Raw genomic sequence first — 15,192 nt, 5'->3', positions numbered from 1 at the left:
AGAGTGTCCCCTGCGTGGGTCCCCACTGGACGGCCCCATTGGACAACCCTGACACATGTCTCCCTGTGTCCCCTGGGGAGGGACAGCCCTGCCGTGGAGGGACTCAGGCCCTGTGCAGGTCAGCCGTGTGCAGCCTTGTGCAACCCCCCTCCACTTTCTGGTCCTGAGTCCCCTGGTTAGATAAGGTCAGACTGGGCAGGTGAGAAAGGAATTGGGACTCCCAAGGTGCTCGGCTGGCCCGCCCCGAGGCCTCCCTACCCTGGGCCCCCTGACTTTTTCTGTGCCTCTGGCATAGAGACAGTAAAGTCCAGCTCATTCTTGGCGGTGGGGCTCGGCGCTGTTCTGGTGGTGAAGTCACAGCCGATGGCGCATTGGCACTTTGCAGCCCGGTGCTCCGCTGCGCAGGAACAGACCATGGGCAGAAGACACCCAGAAGCACAAACATGCAGGCCGCGTGTGCAGGGAGAGGCGTGTCTCACTACTGACGGTCACCTACGCCTGATGCTGCACGAGACGCAGGAGAAGGGAGTTTCAGTGTCTTAAATGTGGCTCAGCAGGGCGAGCATGTGGAGGAAAGGAAGAGTTTCTGCCTCGAAAATGAGAACTCCAAAAGCCAGAGCAATAGTCCCGCGGGTAGCACACCCTGTCCCCTGAGCCCTGCCCTTAGGCTGGTGCCTGCAGCTTAGCTCCTCGGTACCCAGGACAAAGACCTCACAGCAAGGAATCGACCACTTTCTAAGTTTATTTTCGGTTATATGTAGAGAGGCAGATTTTACATGAGCGCTTCAAACCAACCTTGTACATTCACCAAATGTGACTAGAGCCATTTGAAAACGAAGTCTAGAAATGTGCTTAGTTCTTGGTTTTATATAACATTGGCCAAGCACCAGGAGTGAGCCGAGACGGACACATCAGACCCGGGGCCTCAGTCTCCCCTGAACCGCCCTCCCATACCCCTCACTCATAAGGCATAAGTATGTTGCGTCTCTCAGTTACTTGAATAAATATTGAGACCCCATCCCACATTATTCCAGCAATGACAAACCCCTTTAGAAATAGACCCCAGGCTCATATACATACAGTCATGACAGGGTCCTCAGGACCCCCCAGGCATCCTGTTGTAACAGGGTCCTCGTGGTTGAGCAGAACAACCGGAACATTCCCTCGGACTGTGCAACACTGGGAGCAGGTGGGGCTATGGTGTTCCGAGTTTCTGAACCACCCGCTGGACACTTTCTGGGCAGTGTTCTCTGTCCCAAGCCCAGGGGCTCCATCGCCTTTTCTGGTATCTGTAAACACGACTGGCCCATCGTGGTTTTCGGAGGAGCATTCAGTAGCCATCAGTCAGGCCTCCAGGTGCCGCTGTGCCCTGGCATTGACTACCTGCCCTGGGCAGGCAGGGGACAGAGAAGGGTTTGCTCCAGGCAACAAAGAGGTATGGGGTGGAGTACCCGGAAGCAGAAGGTGGGGACTTTTTTGCTTTTCCGAGGCGCTGTCCAAAGTGGATAGAAATGGAAAGAGGAGGTAAGGAAAATGATTTCCCACGAGCTCAGGGCAGCTCCTGCGGACAGAATCTTGCCAGCAGGGCCAGGCCTGCTGCCTGAACATGGGAATGAGGTGGTTTGGGCATGTGATGATGCAGGCTCAGACCCAGGAAATGGCCCTTGCAGAGACCATTCTGGAATGGGGGCAGGGGAATCTGTATCCTCCCTTTCCCTGTCTGGGTGGCTGTGTCCCTCCCCAGCTGACTGGTGCTGCCCCCACGGATGGCCAGAGGGGCTGGAGAGGCAGTTACAGGATGTGGATGGAGGCGTGGCAGAATGGGGGCCACATCCCAGGGCCACCTTCGGGAGCAGCTGCCCCACACACAGCACCAGGAAAGGAAGAGCTGGATGCCACCACACAGCTATTCACTTGGGCACCCCCAAACCATGCTGACCCCAACTCAAGGGCATGGCTCTGCTGGCCTTTGGTTGCTCAAAGGCTGCGTCCATGGGCCCTGCCACCCCAGCTGGTCTCACATTGCCATCCCCATCAGATCCCAGGGGCAGGGAAGGCTCGGCCTCAGGAGATGGTATGACTGTGGGAGTCCGGGGGACACTGCAGTGCCTTCGGAGAGACAAGACGGAGCCCAGCTCGCCAACCAGACAGACGGACAGACGCACAGATGTGGTTCAGTGGAGCTGTTTTGTCTTTTTTTTTTTTTTGCTCTGCTGACCATTGGAAAGTCAGTGTCAGTGTGGGGGGAGCTGAGACCCTCCCACAGGACCCTGCTAGGGCTGAGGAGCTGTGAACAGCCCCCGGAATGAGGGAGGTGGGGGCCCCACACTCCTGAGAACCTCAGCGTTCAGTCCTCTTTTGTTCTTCGAGGTACGAGCCCCAGACACACGAAGTCCCAGAGAGGGTTGGGGAGATACCACTCCCTCAGGACCCGAAGCCTGGGGGTTCTCCCCTGACCCCCACTCCCAGATGGGGACAGGCTCTGAGCAGACATGGCAGCTCAGTCCTGCCCTGCACAGAGGGGTGTGCAGAAAGTTCCACGGTGGCCCATGAAGACGGTGTCGGACGGGCCAGAATCAGTATTTTAGCCCTTGGTAGGCCCCTCAGTGCCCCGGGCCCAGGACATGCCGGTCACCCACTTCTTCCCGCCGAGACCATGTCTCCCTGCCTGCTCATGACTTCATGGTGCAGAGGGGCACGACGATGACCAGCAGCACGGTGCAGGCGGCCGCGGTGATGAGGGCCGCCAGCTTGCATCCCTTGGCACGCCGGAACTCGGCCTCCTTGTGCTTCAACAGTGAGTCATAGCCAGGTGTGTGGAGCCCTTCCATCCAGTAATCCAGGTTGTTGGGGTTCAGGGACTCCTGGGTCTGAGGGCCGAGGATGGTGTCAAGGAGGCTCTCCTCACCCCCGCCCACGCGTGAGTCCCACCTGCCTCCCCCCCTGCAGATGGGAGAGGCTTTCCAAGACCCCCACGACTCTGTCTGGCTGTCCCGGTGGATGTGGGACTAGGTCCCCACCCCCACCGGATGCAGGTGACGCCCCAGACTCAGCACCATCAGTGTGGACGGAGCCTGCTGCTGCCCACCTGGACCTTTCCCTGTGTCCACCTTCCTGGGCCCCACCCCACAGCCCCGCAGACATGCCTCCAGGGACCCACATATCCCTCTGCTGCCTGAAGGGAGGTCAGCAGATGTCCTCTCAGCTGCCACCTTATCCTGGACAGCCCAGGGCCTCTGGAGCAGGGGGTGGGGGGCTGCTGTGGGGGCTACTTGGCCCGATGGTGCTAGGGGGGTCTCCGGGTTTGAGGGCTGGGGACCCACCTGAGCGCTTACCTGCAGGTCCAGTGCAGCCAGTTTGCCCTTGGCACCCACGCTGCGGACATGCTCCTCCAGGGCCCAGGGGGGCTGCCTCTTCACCTCGGCCAGCCGCATGTTGGCATACAATGAGCCACCCTTGGTGGGGCCCCGGAGTGAGGCGGGGTGCGCGTGGGGGCTGAAAACCTGCTCCACCAGGAAGCCAGTGTGGGGCGCCTCATGCTGCCGATCGGTCTGTGTGGGAGAGGGTACAAGTGTGGGCCCCTGGACTGCTGTGTCTCCAACCCTAGACAGACCCCATGTCCAGGCCTGGACTCTGTCCACCACAGACGTGCAAATGCCTCCCGAAGAGGAAGGACCCAAGGTTGAGGAAAAGCCTCCACTAGGTGGGGACTGGGGACCCAGCAAGTCCCCGGGAGCCCCAGAGCACTGCTGGGGGATGAGGGGACACTGTCCACAGGAAAACAGTACCACCCTACACATGCATGTGGGACCTGCCCAAAATGCCTGCTGGGGGCACAAGGTGCCCTCGGCTCCTCGGGTGCCTCTCCCCCACGCTGCACCCCACATTACATCCCTCCGGGGCAGCCCAAGAACCCCCCCGGCTCCCGAGAGGAACTCAGGGAGACCCTTCTCTCCTCCTGTCCTCTCTGGCACACGTGAGGGTGCCCTGCCTGTGCCCCTGCGCCCACTCCACAGCCACAGAAGCTTCATGCATGACGGGAGACCAGCCAGTCGGACCCTCCAGGGCCTTGTGAAGCCCCCACAGTGGCCTTACCTCCTTGGGCTTGCGATGCCAGTCTTTGCCCTCAGTCCCGCCCAGGCCCCCTCGGCCAGCGTGGGTGGCATGGGTGACGGGGCGCCAGCCCCTTGGCGAGTCGGAGATGCTAGCGATCTTCGACTCGGTGGCGCTGTTCTCCGTCAGGGACCTGGAGGAGGGCCGGGCCAGCAGGCTCCGCTTGAGGGCTGCCACGTGCAAGCCGGTGCCGTGGCTGCCACCGCCCTCGGAGCAGCCCCAGTCGGCAGCTGTGTCGTCCCGGGCAGGCGTGTGGGCGCGGGGCAGCTGGGCCGAGTCGCTCCCCTCGTCCTCTGACAGGTCCAGTGGAGCGCGGCCCGCCGGCTCCACGGGCTGCCGCATCTTCTGGTCCAGCTTGTTGAGCTTCCCCAGGACCTGGGAGATCTCCTCGCGCACACCCAGCAGCGACTCCAGCCTGCGTTCGATATCCCCGATCCGCAGCAGCAGCCGGCACACGCTGCTCCTCAGCTCCTCCTCCGAGTGACCCTGGCCCCCCGCGGGGCTGTCGCTGTCGGACTTGGGCAGCTGGGACAGGGACCCCATGCTGTTGTGGCAGGACGAGGGCAGGATTCCTGAGGAGCCGCAGATGCTCATGTCGTCCAGGAAGCGGAAGATGTCACTGATGTCGTCGCTGATGGCCTCAGACTCCTCCGACCGCTTCCGGCCATGCCTGTCGCTGGACCTGGCGGTGCCTCTGGGCTCTGGCACCAGCGGCTCCGTCTGGGTGCTCACGCTGCTGGTGTCCGTGCTCAGCTGCCTGCTGCTGCAGCCTGGCCTGTCCTCCTGGAAGGCCTTGGCCGGCTCGGCGTTCTCCAGGTTCATAGGTGTGGCCGCAGGTGTGGCCACGTACAGGACAGGCTCTGAGTCCTTGGGTGGCAGGAAAGCCTGACGCCTGTCCCGGGTGGGGAACATGGGGCTCTGGGTGCCAGGACTGGGGTATCGCTGCTTCTTCTCCTCGGGGGGCTCTCTGCTGAAGAAGGAGCACTCGAAGTCAGGCACTTCGTCTGTGTTGAGGCTCCAGCTCTTGGCCGGCCAGGGGCTAGGTCTGCCGGGCCTTCCGGGGCAGCGCCGTGGCTCTGCTGCCCCGGGCACAGGCGAGGGGCCGAAGTAGGTAGAAGCCTGCAGGTCGTCCAGGCTCTCATGCTTGACCCGTCGCTGGTCGTATGCAGGGTCCAGGCTGGGGCTGCTGCTTGGCAGCTCAAAGCTGTGGGTGAAGACAGGGCTCCTGGGCGGCTCCTTCCGCCTCGGGGGTGCCCCGCGCTTCGTCCCAGCCTGCCGGGGGCCCATGGGCACCAGCAGGTGGAAGTTCTCTCTGGAGATACCGCATCTCTGCTCGCGGGAGGGCACCAGCAGGGGCTGGTCAGTGGGCAGGAAGGCGTCACTGCCGGCCAGGCTGGGGGGCAGTGGCTCTGTGTCTGAGAGCGGCTCGCTGTCCAGGTTCATGGGGAAGTAGGTTCTCTGCATCTCGCAGGGCCGTGGGACACCCACGCCGAAAGGGCCCAGGCGCTGCAGGCGGTCCAGAGATGCTGTGCGGCTCTTGCTGGCCTCGCCCACACCCAGCAGGAAGTCGGGCTGCAAGGGGGGCAGGAACTCGGGGCTCTCCCTGCTCTCGCACCGCCCAGCCGGGTATCCTGGGCCGAAGGGCTGGTGGCGGAGCTGGCAGTCCAGGGGCCCACACTCGGCCTCGCCGCCCGCCTCCTCCCGGCACCCCCCTGCCCCCGGCAGCTTCTCCTTGGCAGCGCTGCCACTCATCTGGATGAGGTTGAACATGGTTACCACGTCGGCAGCCACCATGATCTTCTTGGACTGCGAGTTGTCTGCAGGACACTTCACCTTGTCCTTGAAGAGCATGGCCGGGAAGCCAGGGTCCAGGCAGGCAGTGTGGAAGAGCAGGTTCCGGAGCCTGGAGAGCTGAGGCAGATCCAGGCGGGCACAAAGGGACTGGCAGAGGTCCTGGTAGGATGTCGCGGGCCGCGTGCTGGCCAGCTCCTCCAGAACCTTCACCAGGACCAGCGGTGGTTCCCGCGGGGCCTCCATGGCTCAGGACCTGGAGGACAGCATCAGGACGAGGGGGAAGGTCAGCGCCCCGCAGAGCCATGTTCCCAGGAAGGCCTGGGAAAATGACAGAGGGGGCCTGGCGAGCCAGTGGGGGCTGTGCTCAGGCTCTGCCGAAGACCCAAGTTCCACCCCTGGCACCGCACAACCCGCCCCATGAGCCACTGTGGGCCCCTGTGAAAAATCATCCGCAACAGAGGTTTTGCATAAAGACGTTCACTGAGGTGGGTCCCCCAAAGAGTGAAGCAAATTTGTTAAGTAATTTCCCACCGGAGCCTGCTGAATGTGGAGCCTCAGGAACATGTTGGGAATTGAGTCGGCAGGGGAACGCCCCCAGAGGGGACAGAGGCATGGAAAGGGCAGCTGGGAGAAATCAGAGAGACCCAATCCCTGCCCCCCACAGACAGCATAAATCCAAGAGACCCGCCCCCTGCACCCGCCTCCTGCCCCCTTGGGCAGCACAGAATCAGACACCCACCCTCCGAGGCGTCTTGCCTGAGTCCAGTGAATGTGGGTGAGGCTGGGACTCGAGGCTCCCAGAGACACAGTTCACCCTCCCAGGCAGCCTTCCCTGCTAAACTGCCCCCCCTTCTGTTCTGCAACACCAAGATTCAGGGGTGGGGCGGCGTGAGGAAGCCCCGGAAGCTTCAGGACTGAGGTGGGACAGGCGTCCCCACCCAGAGGGCACCGAGGCTTCTCGAAGCTGGTAAGTCACCAAGGTCGCATCTAGAGAAAACGCAAAAGGCTTCGGTCCTGGAGCCGCCAGAGTCCAAGCTGGCTCCCCGTCCCAGGGCTCCTGGTCCTCAGTCACCCGGGGCACTCCTGTCCTCTCCCTCCCTGGCCACTGGCATTGGCTTCCAGGCTCCAAGCCTTTCCACACCTCCCGGGATCACCAGCCCTGCTCACGGGTCATTCCAGGGTCCCCTGCAGGCGCGGGCTTAGGGACTGGATCTCTCTTGGCGCTTTCTGCAGCGCCCCGGCCCTTCTTTTCTTCCGGCGGTGCCGCCGCGGTCCTGGCCTCGGGCATCCTGCAGGCGGCCCCCTCGGCCAAAGGCAGGGTGCATACCCCTTTGTGCGTGCCCCAGCGCCAGCCTCGCCGAGTTTGGGGGTCCCCTTCCCCTTACGTGTCAGCCCTCAACGGGCTCCTGCCGAGCAGGTGCGCGGGGCCGGGCGGCGGGGCGCGCGTGCTGGGAGCACCCAGGGGTTCTCCGCGGGGCCAGTCGGGTGCCCACACGGCCCCGGATTTAACCCTCGAATCGCCTCTTCCGGAGAATCGGATTTTCAGCCGTGGAAACTTCCCCCAAACTGCAGGCGCGCCCCTCCGAGGACCCCCGGCCGGGCTCAGCTCCCCGCCCCGTGGCCACCAGGGCCGCAGTGGCCCCCGCCCCAGCCCCCGCCCCCCTCCAGGCCCCGGGGGCTGCACTCACCTGCGCGCGCCCCCCTTTGTGTCCGGCCGCGCCACGTCCCCCGCGGCCCGCACTGAAGGTGACCGCGGCGCGCGGCCCCGCAGCCCCGGGCCCCGCCGGGCCGCGCCGGCCACTTCGCTCATTGATTTTCCCTCTTGGCCCGGCCGGGCGTCAGGGGCCCAGATTGGAGCGATGGGCCGCCACGTGACCGCCCTCCCCGGGCGCGCACACACCGGCGGGCGGGACCCTCCGGGCGGACCCTCTGCGAGCGGACCCTCCGATGGACTCTCCAGGGGGACCCTCCCCGGGCGCGCGGCCCCTCCGGGTGGCCCCTCCGGGCGGAACCCTCTGGGCGGACTCTCTCCAGGTGGACCCTCCCCCGGGCGCGCGGCCTCTCCGGGTGGACCCTCTCCGGGCGCGCGGCCCCTCCGGGTGGACCCTCTCCGGGGGCGAGACCTCCACGCCCAGGGGATAGCACAGCCGACCGCCCGCGGTGCCCTCCCGCGAGGCCGAAGGAAGCGAAAGGGTTAAGAGTGGCGGGGCCGATGGCAACCAGTGTTTGCCAGTGGCTGAGTGCCGCCTCTGTCTGGCCTGAGAACAGTCTGTGCCCGGCGGCCCGAGCCCCTCCCCGCTCAAGGCCTTCGCCCAGCCCCCAGAAGTCAGAGTGGCAGAGCTGCCCTGTCCCGCAGAGGGAACAGGACGAGCCGGACAAGCCTCCACTCCAGCCTTCCCGCCGGAGGCCCCCGCAGCCCTGACCACAGCTGTGAGACGAGGCAGACAAGAGGCTTCTTCACTTTTCCTCTGAAACCACACAGAAAGGGGCTCACAGGGTCCCCCCACCCCAGGGTGCTCACACCCTCTCCCCCCGTCGCGGCCAGCACTCCAGACTCCCACACTTTCTCCCAGGCTGGACACCCTGCCCACCCCCTCTTAGCCACTGGGGCAGGGGGACGCTTCTCTGTGTTCCTCTGTGCACAGAAAGACCAAATCACAGGAGGGTCTGGGGACCTGGGCTGAGGGGGCAGTGGGTCAGTCTCCAGGGTAAGAGGGTGCCCCATCATTCCTGCAGGGAGGAGGAGGGCACTGGGCAGGGGGGCCAGGAATGAAGGTGGTACCCAAAACCCAACATGGACGAGGACTGCTTGTTCCCTGGCATCTGTGCTGGGGGTCCAGAAAGCTTGAAAGTGCTACCCTTGGGATGCCCCTGGAATGCCCCGTTTCTGCCAGGTGTCCTGTGGAGGGTTTCTCCATTTCTCCGGGTCCTGACTCTCCTGAGCAGTGCTAAGACCAGGAGCAGGGCCTCAATGGGGTCCTCTGCACCTTCCAGGAAGTCAGTGGTGCAGAAGGGGAGTATCCAACCCCCGTGTGCCCTGGCTTTGTGCTGAGGCTGACTGGTGGGGGTGGTGTGGGGGGGGCGGGGTGCTGCGATGTGCGTACAGCTTCCTGGGGGATCTACCAAAGGGGCGAGAGCAGGGAAGTCTGGAGGTCACCTGGGGGACAGCTCAAGGGGTGCAGCCAAGGAGTACGGAGAGCGACTGTGCCCACCTCAGACTTGCACACGCCAACTGTTTGCAAACACGCCTCGGTGAGCGTCTGTTCTCTGTAATCTCAGCCGCCAGCTCAGATGAGTCAGCTCTGTACCCCGCCATGGAGGAGTGGCAGAGCTGGGGGCCCCCTGCAAGCTCCGGGGGAGGTGACATCTCCAGACCCGTGCTCAGACCCCCAGAGATGATGCTGGCAGCAGAAGTGAGGCGTTTTCAGAAGCTGCAATGGATCAGTGCCAGGGGGACCTCTGGCCCCCGCTCCTGAGCAATGCCTGAAGCCTCCCTCCTGCAAGAAAAAAAAAAACAACCCAAGTTCTTCTCAGGGCCTGGAGTAGCACAGTGAGGTCACACTTGAGTGTGCAGTCCCCCGGACTCTGCCCTGGCACTACAAGGGCCACCTTCCAGCCCCAAGTTCCTAATGATGCTTTTCAGCAACATTCCCCAATACACTGGGAAGTTACTGTCCTCTGCACCTTTGTCCTTTCACTGATCCATCTGAACACCTGGACATAACTCATGGTTGGCCAGCAAGAACCACCCTGGCTGGATGACTGTGTGCAGGGGGGTTCTCTGTCTGCTGATGAGCTACAAACATGGCTGCAAGGCTTTGCCAAATCAAAATACAAAGCAGGTAATGGAAGAGATATTTTCTGGAATACTCTGTCAACTTAGTTGTATTTAAATGACCCATGTTCAATGTACTAAATATGTTATTATGTAATGTAATATTTATACATAGTATACGTAATGGGCTGGAGCAACAGCACAGCGGGTAGGGCGTTTGCCTTGCACGCAGCCAACATGGCTGACCCGAGTTCGATTCCTCCGCCCCTCTCGGAGAGCCCGGCAAGATATGCCAGACACAGTAACAACAAAGTCTCCAATGGAGACGTTACTGGACCCACTCCAATGGGAGGACAGTGACAGTATACGTAATATGTGCAATGTAATTATGTACATACAATAGAAACTGTGTTCATAGATGGAATTCCTGGTGCTACTATAGGCTGTATTCATTAAATTTTTTCCTGCCTTTCCTGGCATATATATTAATATAAATATAGTAATAATATATAGTATTTTATTATTAGTGTAACAGTATAAGTAAAGTAAAGTAAAGGCCCTCCCGTTGATCGTCGATTTGCTCGAGCGGGCCCAGTAACGTCTCCATTGGAGACTTTGTTGTTACTGTGTCTGGCATATCGAATACTCTCGGTAGCTTGCCGGGCTCTCCGAGAGGGGCGGAGGAATCGAACTCGGGTCGGCCATGTTGGCTGCTTGTAAGGCGAACGCCCTACCCGCTGTGCTATCGCTCCAGCCCAAAAAGGTAAAGGCCCTCCCGTTGATCGTCGATTTGCTCGAGCGGGTCCAGTAATGTCTCCATTGGAGACTTTGTTGTTACTGTGTTTGGCATATCGAATACTCTCGGTAGCTTGCCGGGCTCTCCGAGAGGGGCGGAGGAATCGAACTCGGGTCGGCCATGTTGGCCGCTTGTAAGGCGAACGCCCTACCCGCTGTGCTATCGCTCGAGCCCTGTAACAGTATATTATATATTAATACATAGCTTTCCACTTAACCAATTCTTTCTGGTTAAATAGGGTTGTTTTTTCTTCTGGGGATTGGGGGGAAGTTTGTGTCTCACCCAGCAATGCTCAGGGATACTCCTGGCTCTGCACTCAGAAGTGACTCCTAGCAGTGCTCGGGGGACCACGTGGGATGTCAGGATGGAACCTGGGTGAGCCACATGCAAGGCAAACACCCTACCCACTATACTATCGCTCCAGACCCTGGTTAAATAAGATTTTTGTAAATAAAAGGTGACAAGTAAATTAACTGTAAGTAAGGGTGACAAGTATAATTAATTGTAACTCAGCATGTATTATAAAAGGTTTTTTGGTTCTATTCCTCAGGAATAGAAAAAGCACTTTAATGAGTGGCTAACATCCATTTGAAAAGGAAAAGAGAAGGTGAATTTCAATTACTCAGGTTCATCAGTGCCTCCGGAGGAATAATTAATCCATCAGCTGAGTATTAATTACAAAACTTGGGCTCTTGGCTGTGGCTGGTGGTGAGGCAGCGTTGGCCTGGCAAGCATAAAGCTGAGCGCCCCCCAGGCCCCCTGAGGCAGTTTGATCTGTGTGCCAGGCCTCCCAGCCCAGTCTGAACCTGGCACTGAGGTCAGTGGGAGCACCCCAGCTCTCCTCAGCCATGATGAGCCGGTGATGCTCGGTGACCTGGCCGTCACGAACCAAACCCCAGAGCAGTCTGGAGCTTCTCAGCCCATTTGGTCCTCTGCTCCAGCCGGCCAGCACCCAAACCCCGCCAAGACCCGGCCCCTCTTCTGCCCCCTGGTGGCCTTTTCTCGTATTGCCGCAGCTCTAGGAAAAAAGCGGAAACTCCATGGCATGTTCCAAGCAGCAGGCGGCTGGGCCTCTCACTGAGGACAGACCACCGTGACTCGTGGACTTGGCACTGTACCCCCCAGGACCCCCAGTTTGCAGGGGCCTCTCACTCCCTGTCCCACGGCCCCTCCAGCCAAGAAGAAAAGTCAAGTCGGTGGGGCTCAAGCTCAGTTTATTGACTCAAGTCCATCCCGCCACCATATGTCTTGGCCCCAGGCCCCCAACCTGCCTCTGGGGCAGTGGGGGGCACATGGAAGGCCCCTCCCTGATGACCAGGCACTGCCTGAACCCTCTCCCAAGAGAACAGCCCCCAGGACGTCTTCATCCAGGCTGCCTACATGGAGGTGACCGGCGGTGGCCAGGGTCTGCAGGGACAGCCCTTAGCCTGCAGAGCCACTAGCTGCAGAGCCCTGGAGCCAGGACGGTGCCCCTCCTCACAGACACATAGACACCGGGGCCCTTAGGAGGCCCCACTGCTGGGCCGCTTGTCTGTGAAGAAGCTCTTGAGAAGCATCAGCTGGCCCAGGCTGACCACCAACAGCACCACTGTCTCGCCCACAGACCAGCAGCACACGCGGCTGTTCAGGTCCTCCGCTCGGGCCCGGTCCTGGGCCTCCCGCAGCCGGTAGTGTGTCTGCGAGTCGATCACGGACTTCAGTGCCTCGTGGATGGTGACACAGGCCGACTCCATCTGGGTGGGGGGGACAGCGGCTGAACGAACCCCTTGGGCAAGGAGGGGTTCGGGGCGGTTAAATAGAACCAACCCATGCCTGACTGACCCCAAGTGCAGGCTCCAAAGGGCTCGTGCAGGAGATGCTGGGGCTGGGGTCCTGCCTTGCAGGACCTACGCCAAGGATAGCATCCCAGAGCTCGAATTCACACGGACTATTTCAAGGGCCAACGGTGGAGAGACAGGATGGCGGGAAGGTGCTTGCCTTGAAGTGGCCAGCCCAAATTCAATCCCTGGCATCCCATATGGTCCCCTGAGCACAGAGCCCGGAGTAATCCCGAAGTATCATGGGGCAAGTCCCCCCCCCCCAAAAAAAAATCTCTAAGGCCAAAAATATGGATTCCCTCTGCACTTGCACTGGCCCAGAGGGGTGGCAGGCAAGGAAGACCAGGCCAGGGCACGGCTGCAGCCCATAGGCACCAGGGATGGGTCGTGACGTGGCCTCTGGAGACACAGGCACGCAGCTCCAGAACAAGGAGCCAGAACACTCCTGTTCTACAGGGTTCCTGGGCAGCTGACACTCGGTAAATATTTGGTGCTTCCAAGCCACGCCCCCTTGGAAGGTTCCCCCACCTTCCTATGAAGTTCAGTTCTGTCTGTGGGTCTCACGTTAGCTAGGGCAGGGGCTGGACTGTGCCCCTGCACTCACCTGCGTGAGGGCAGTGACCCGGCTCCCCATGTCTGGCAGAATGGGGGGCTCATCCCCCACCTGGAAGTCGAAGTAGACAGTCTTGTGCGAGAAGGTGGAGAACTCGTTGCTGAAGCAGAACTGGTGGACGCCTGCCAGCTCTGCCTGGTGCGTGAAACTGTCGTACTGCTTCTTGGTGGCATGGTACAGGCTACGCCCCTGTGGGTCCTGCACTGAGCAGTCCACGTCGTAGTGGCCCCCTGCGATGACCTGTGGGCACACTAGGCAGATGACTCACCTGCAGAACCCCAAGAGCAGCCCACTAAGAGCACCAACGGCAGGAGCCTGTGACCTCGCCCCCTGCTCCTGATGGGGACCACAACCCTCTTGCTCCCCACTACCTTTCAAGGAAAATGCAGGGCTGAACAGCTCTTGGGCTGGTGAAAGGGGCCACCACTCCAGGGTCCCATTGCTCTCCCAGCCTTCCCAGGGTCCCCTCATCCCCATCTCCTCCTGGGGGGCCCCATCACTCCATCCTCTCCTGGGAGGGTCCCATAACCCCATCCCCTGTTGGTGCTCCGATTACTCCCTCCCTCCCGTGTCCTATTATCCACATCCTCTCCTGGGGGTGGGGGGTGTCCCACCACCTCCTCCCCTCCTGGGGGGGTCCCATCACTCTATTCCCTACTGGTGGTCCGATTACTCCCTCCCGCTCGGGCCCTACTTCCTTATCCCTTGCTGGGGGGTCCCACCACCTCCTCCCCTCCTGGGGGGTCCCATCACTCTATTCCCTACTGGTGGTCCGATTACTCCCTCCCGCTCGGGCCCTACTTCCTTATCCCTTCCTGGGGGGTCCCACCACCTCCTCCCTCCCGGGACCCGTTACCCCATCCTCTCCTCGAGGGTCCTATTAACCCCCCACCCTTCCCAGGTCCTGTCACCCCAGCACCTCCTGGAGGTCCCCTCCCCCCCCTCCTGGGAGGGTCCTATCACCTCCACCCGGCGGGGCGCACCTGATAGTCGAGCGAGAAGCGCACCCCGAGCGCCACGTCCTCGTAGAAGCACTGCCTGGCGCTGTCCGGCAGCTCGAAGGTGAGCTCGGCTCCCCGCGGCTGCTCCGCTCGCAGAAGCAGCGGCAGCAGGAGCAGCAGAGCGCAGGCCGTGCCGCTCATGACGCCGTCCGCAGCGCGGGCAGCGCCGCCGAACGCCCCTCGCTGCCCACCAGACGCGCCGGACAGACGTGGCGCGAGAGGGGGGCGGGCCCGGCCCGGGAGTGGCGGGGGTGCGCACTAGTGCGCAGGCGCCCGCGTCCCGCGCGGGGAACCCAGTGCGCAAGCGCGAGCTCTTCAGGCCCGGGGGGGGGCGGTGCGGCGCGGGGGATGTACGGCGCAGGCGCAAGATCTTCCAGCCCGAGACGCAGTGTGCAGGCGCGCGGTCTTCTGTCGGGGAGGGCAAACGATTGAGTGCGCAGGTGCGCCTCAGCCGGGAGGCGCCAATGTGCAGGCGCGAGTTCTTTAGGCTGCTGGATCCACTGCGCAGGCGCGAGTCCTCCCCGCAGGGGACGCAGTACGCAGGCGCACGCCACTCAGCCTGGGGACCTAGTGCGCAGGCGCACACTCAGGGCTCTAGTGCGCAGGCGCGCGTCGTCCCGGTGGGCCTCAGTGCGCAGGCGCGCCTCCCTGAGCGCGGTTCCTGCGCGTTTTCCGTAGCTCCCGGGAGCTGCGTTTTCGCTGAGAGCTTCCAGTCCGGTGTCCCCACGTCCCGAGCGGTCGTGCTCCGGGGATCGCACTGAGCGCGGGGAGGACAAACCCCGCAGCTCTTGGCCCTTTCCTCGCGGGAACACTGTCAGCTTGGTTCCAGGCGGTGCACAGAGCGTGCACGCCGCATCCCCGGGGGAAGCTGCCAAGTGGCCGGAGCTGGGCTGGGAAGCCGGAAATAACGCTGTAGGCTCGGTGCTTCTCAGGCCAGGGCCACCCACGCCGTGGCCGGGCATTTTGAGCTGTTAGAGGCTTGCTCAGGGGAAGCGCGGCCTCCTGCTCCGACCCGAGCCGAGAGGTCTGAGTCTGTGAGGAAGAGACGAAGACCCCGACCTTGCACCTGGGGACCCCGGCCCCCTGCAGCTTCTGTCTCCGGTTTCCGGGGAAAGGGGCTGTGAGGTCATGGCCCGGCATACTCACCCGGGAATCGGGGCACAGAAGAAACTAGCTCCTGCCGGGCTACCTAGACGAATAAGCAGGCAGGTACCTTGCAAATGTTCAGGCTGCTGCATTAAGAGGTCCCCGCGGCTTCCGACCTGAGAACTGCCCCTTACCTT

The 15,192-nt window shown here is 61.9% G+C and overlaps 2 protein-coding genes across 5 annotated transcripts; both read right to left on the bottom strand.

Annotated features, from left to right (window-relative positions):
• Nucleotides 1-724: 724 nt before the first annotated feature.
• Nucleotides 725-14,018, bottom strand: MINAR1 (membrane integral NOTCH2 associated receptor 1). Of its 4 annotated transcripts, none has more exons than XM_056114018.1 (4): nt 13,892-14,018; nt 4,096-6,160; nt 3,336-3,551; nt 725-2,870 (listed from the first exon to the last, which is right to left on the bottom strand). In XM_056114018.1, the coding sequence occupies exons 2-4, from the start codon at nt 6,148-6,150 to the stop codon at nt 2,673-2,675; spliced, it is 2,469 nt and encodes an 822-aa protein (XP_055969993.1). In that variant the 5' UTR covers nt 6,151-6,160; nt 13,892-14,018; the 3' UTR covers nt 725-2,672. The 4 variants fall into 4 exon arrangements, with proteins under 4 accessions (XP_055969993.1, XP_055969992.1, XP_055969995.1 ...); XM_056114017.1 differs by lacking the exon at nt 13,892-14,018 and adding an exon at nt 7,596-7,908; XM_056114020.1 differs by lacking the exon at nt 13,892-14,018 and adding an exon at nt 7,075-7,281.
• TMED3 (transmembrane p24 trafficking protein 3) lies at nt 11,708-14,118 on the bottom strand. The gene is made up of 3 exons (XM_056114021.1): nt 13,892-14,118; nt 12,900-13,148; nt 11,708-12,211 (listed from the first exon to the last, which is right to left on the bottom strand). Exons 1-3 carry the CDS (start codon nt 14,048-14,050, stop codon nt 11,981-11,983), a joined length of 639 nt encoding a protein of 212 aa, XP_055969996.1. The 5' UTR covers nt 14,051-14,118; the 3' UTR covers nt 11,708-11,980.
• Between the last annotated feature and the right edge of the window lie 1,074 nt (nt 14,119-15,192).

The sequence above is a fragment of the Sorex fumeus genome, unplaced genomic scaffold (genome assembly GCF_029834395.1).
Source record: "Sorex fumeus unplaced genomic scaffold, SorFum_2.1 ptg000024l, whole genome shotgun sequence".
In the NCBI taxonomy this organism is placed as follows: domain Eukaryota; kingdom Metazoa; phylum Chordata; class Mammalia; order Eulipotyphla; family Soricidae; genus Sorex; species Sorex fumeus.
This window is presented reverse-complemented; position numbering and strand designations above follow the sequence as displayed.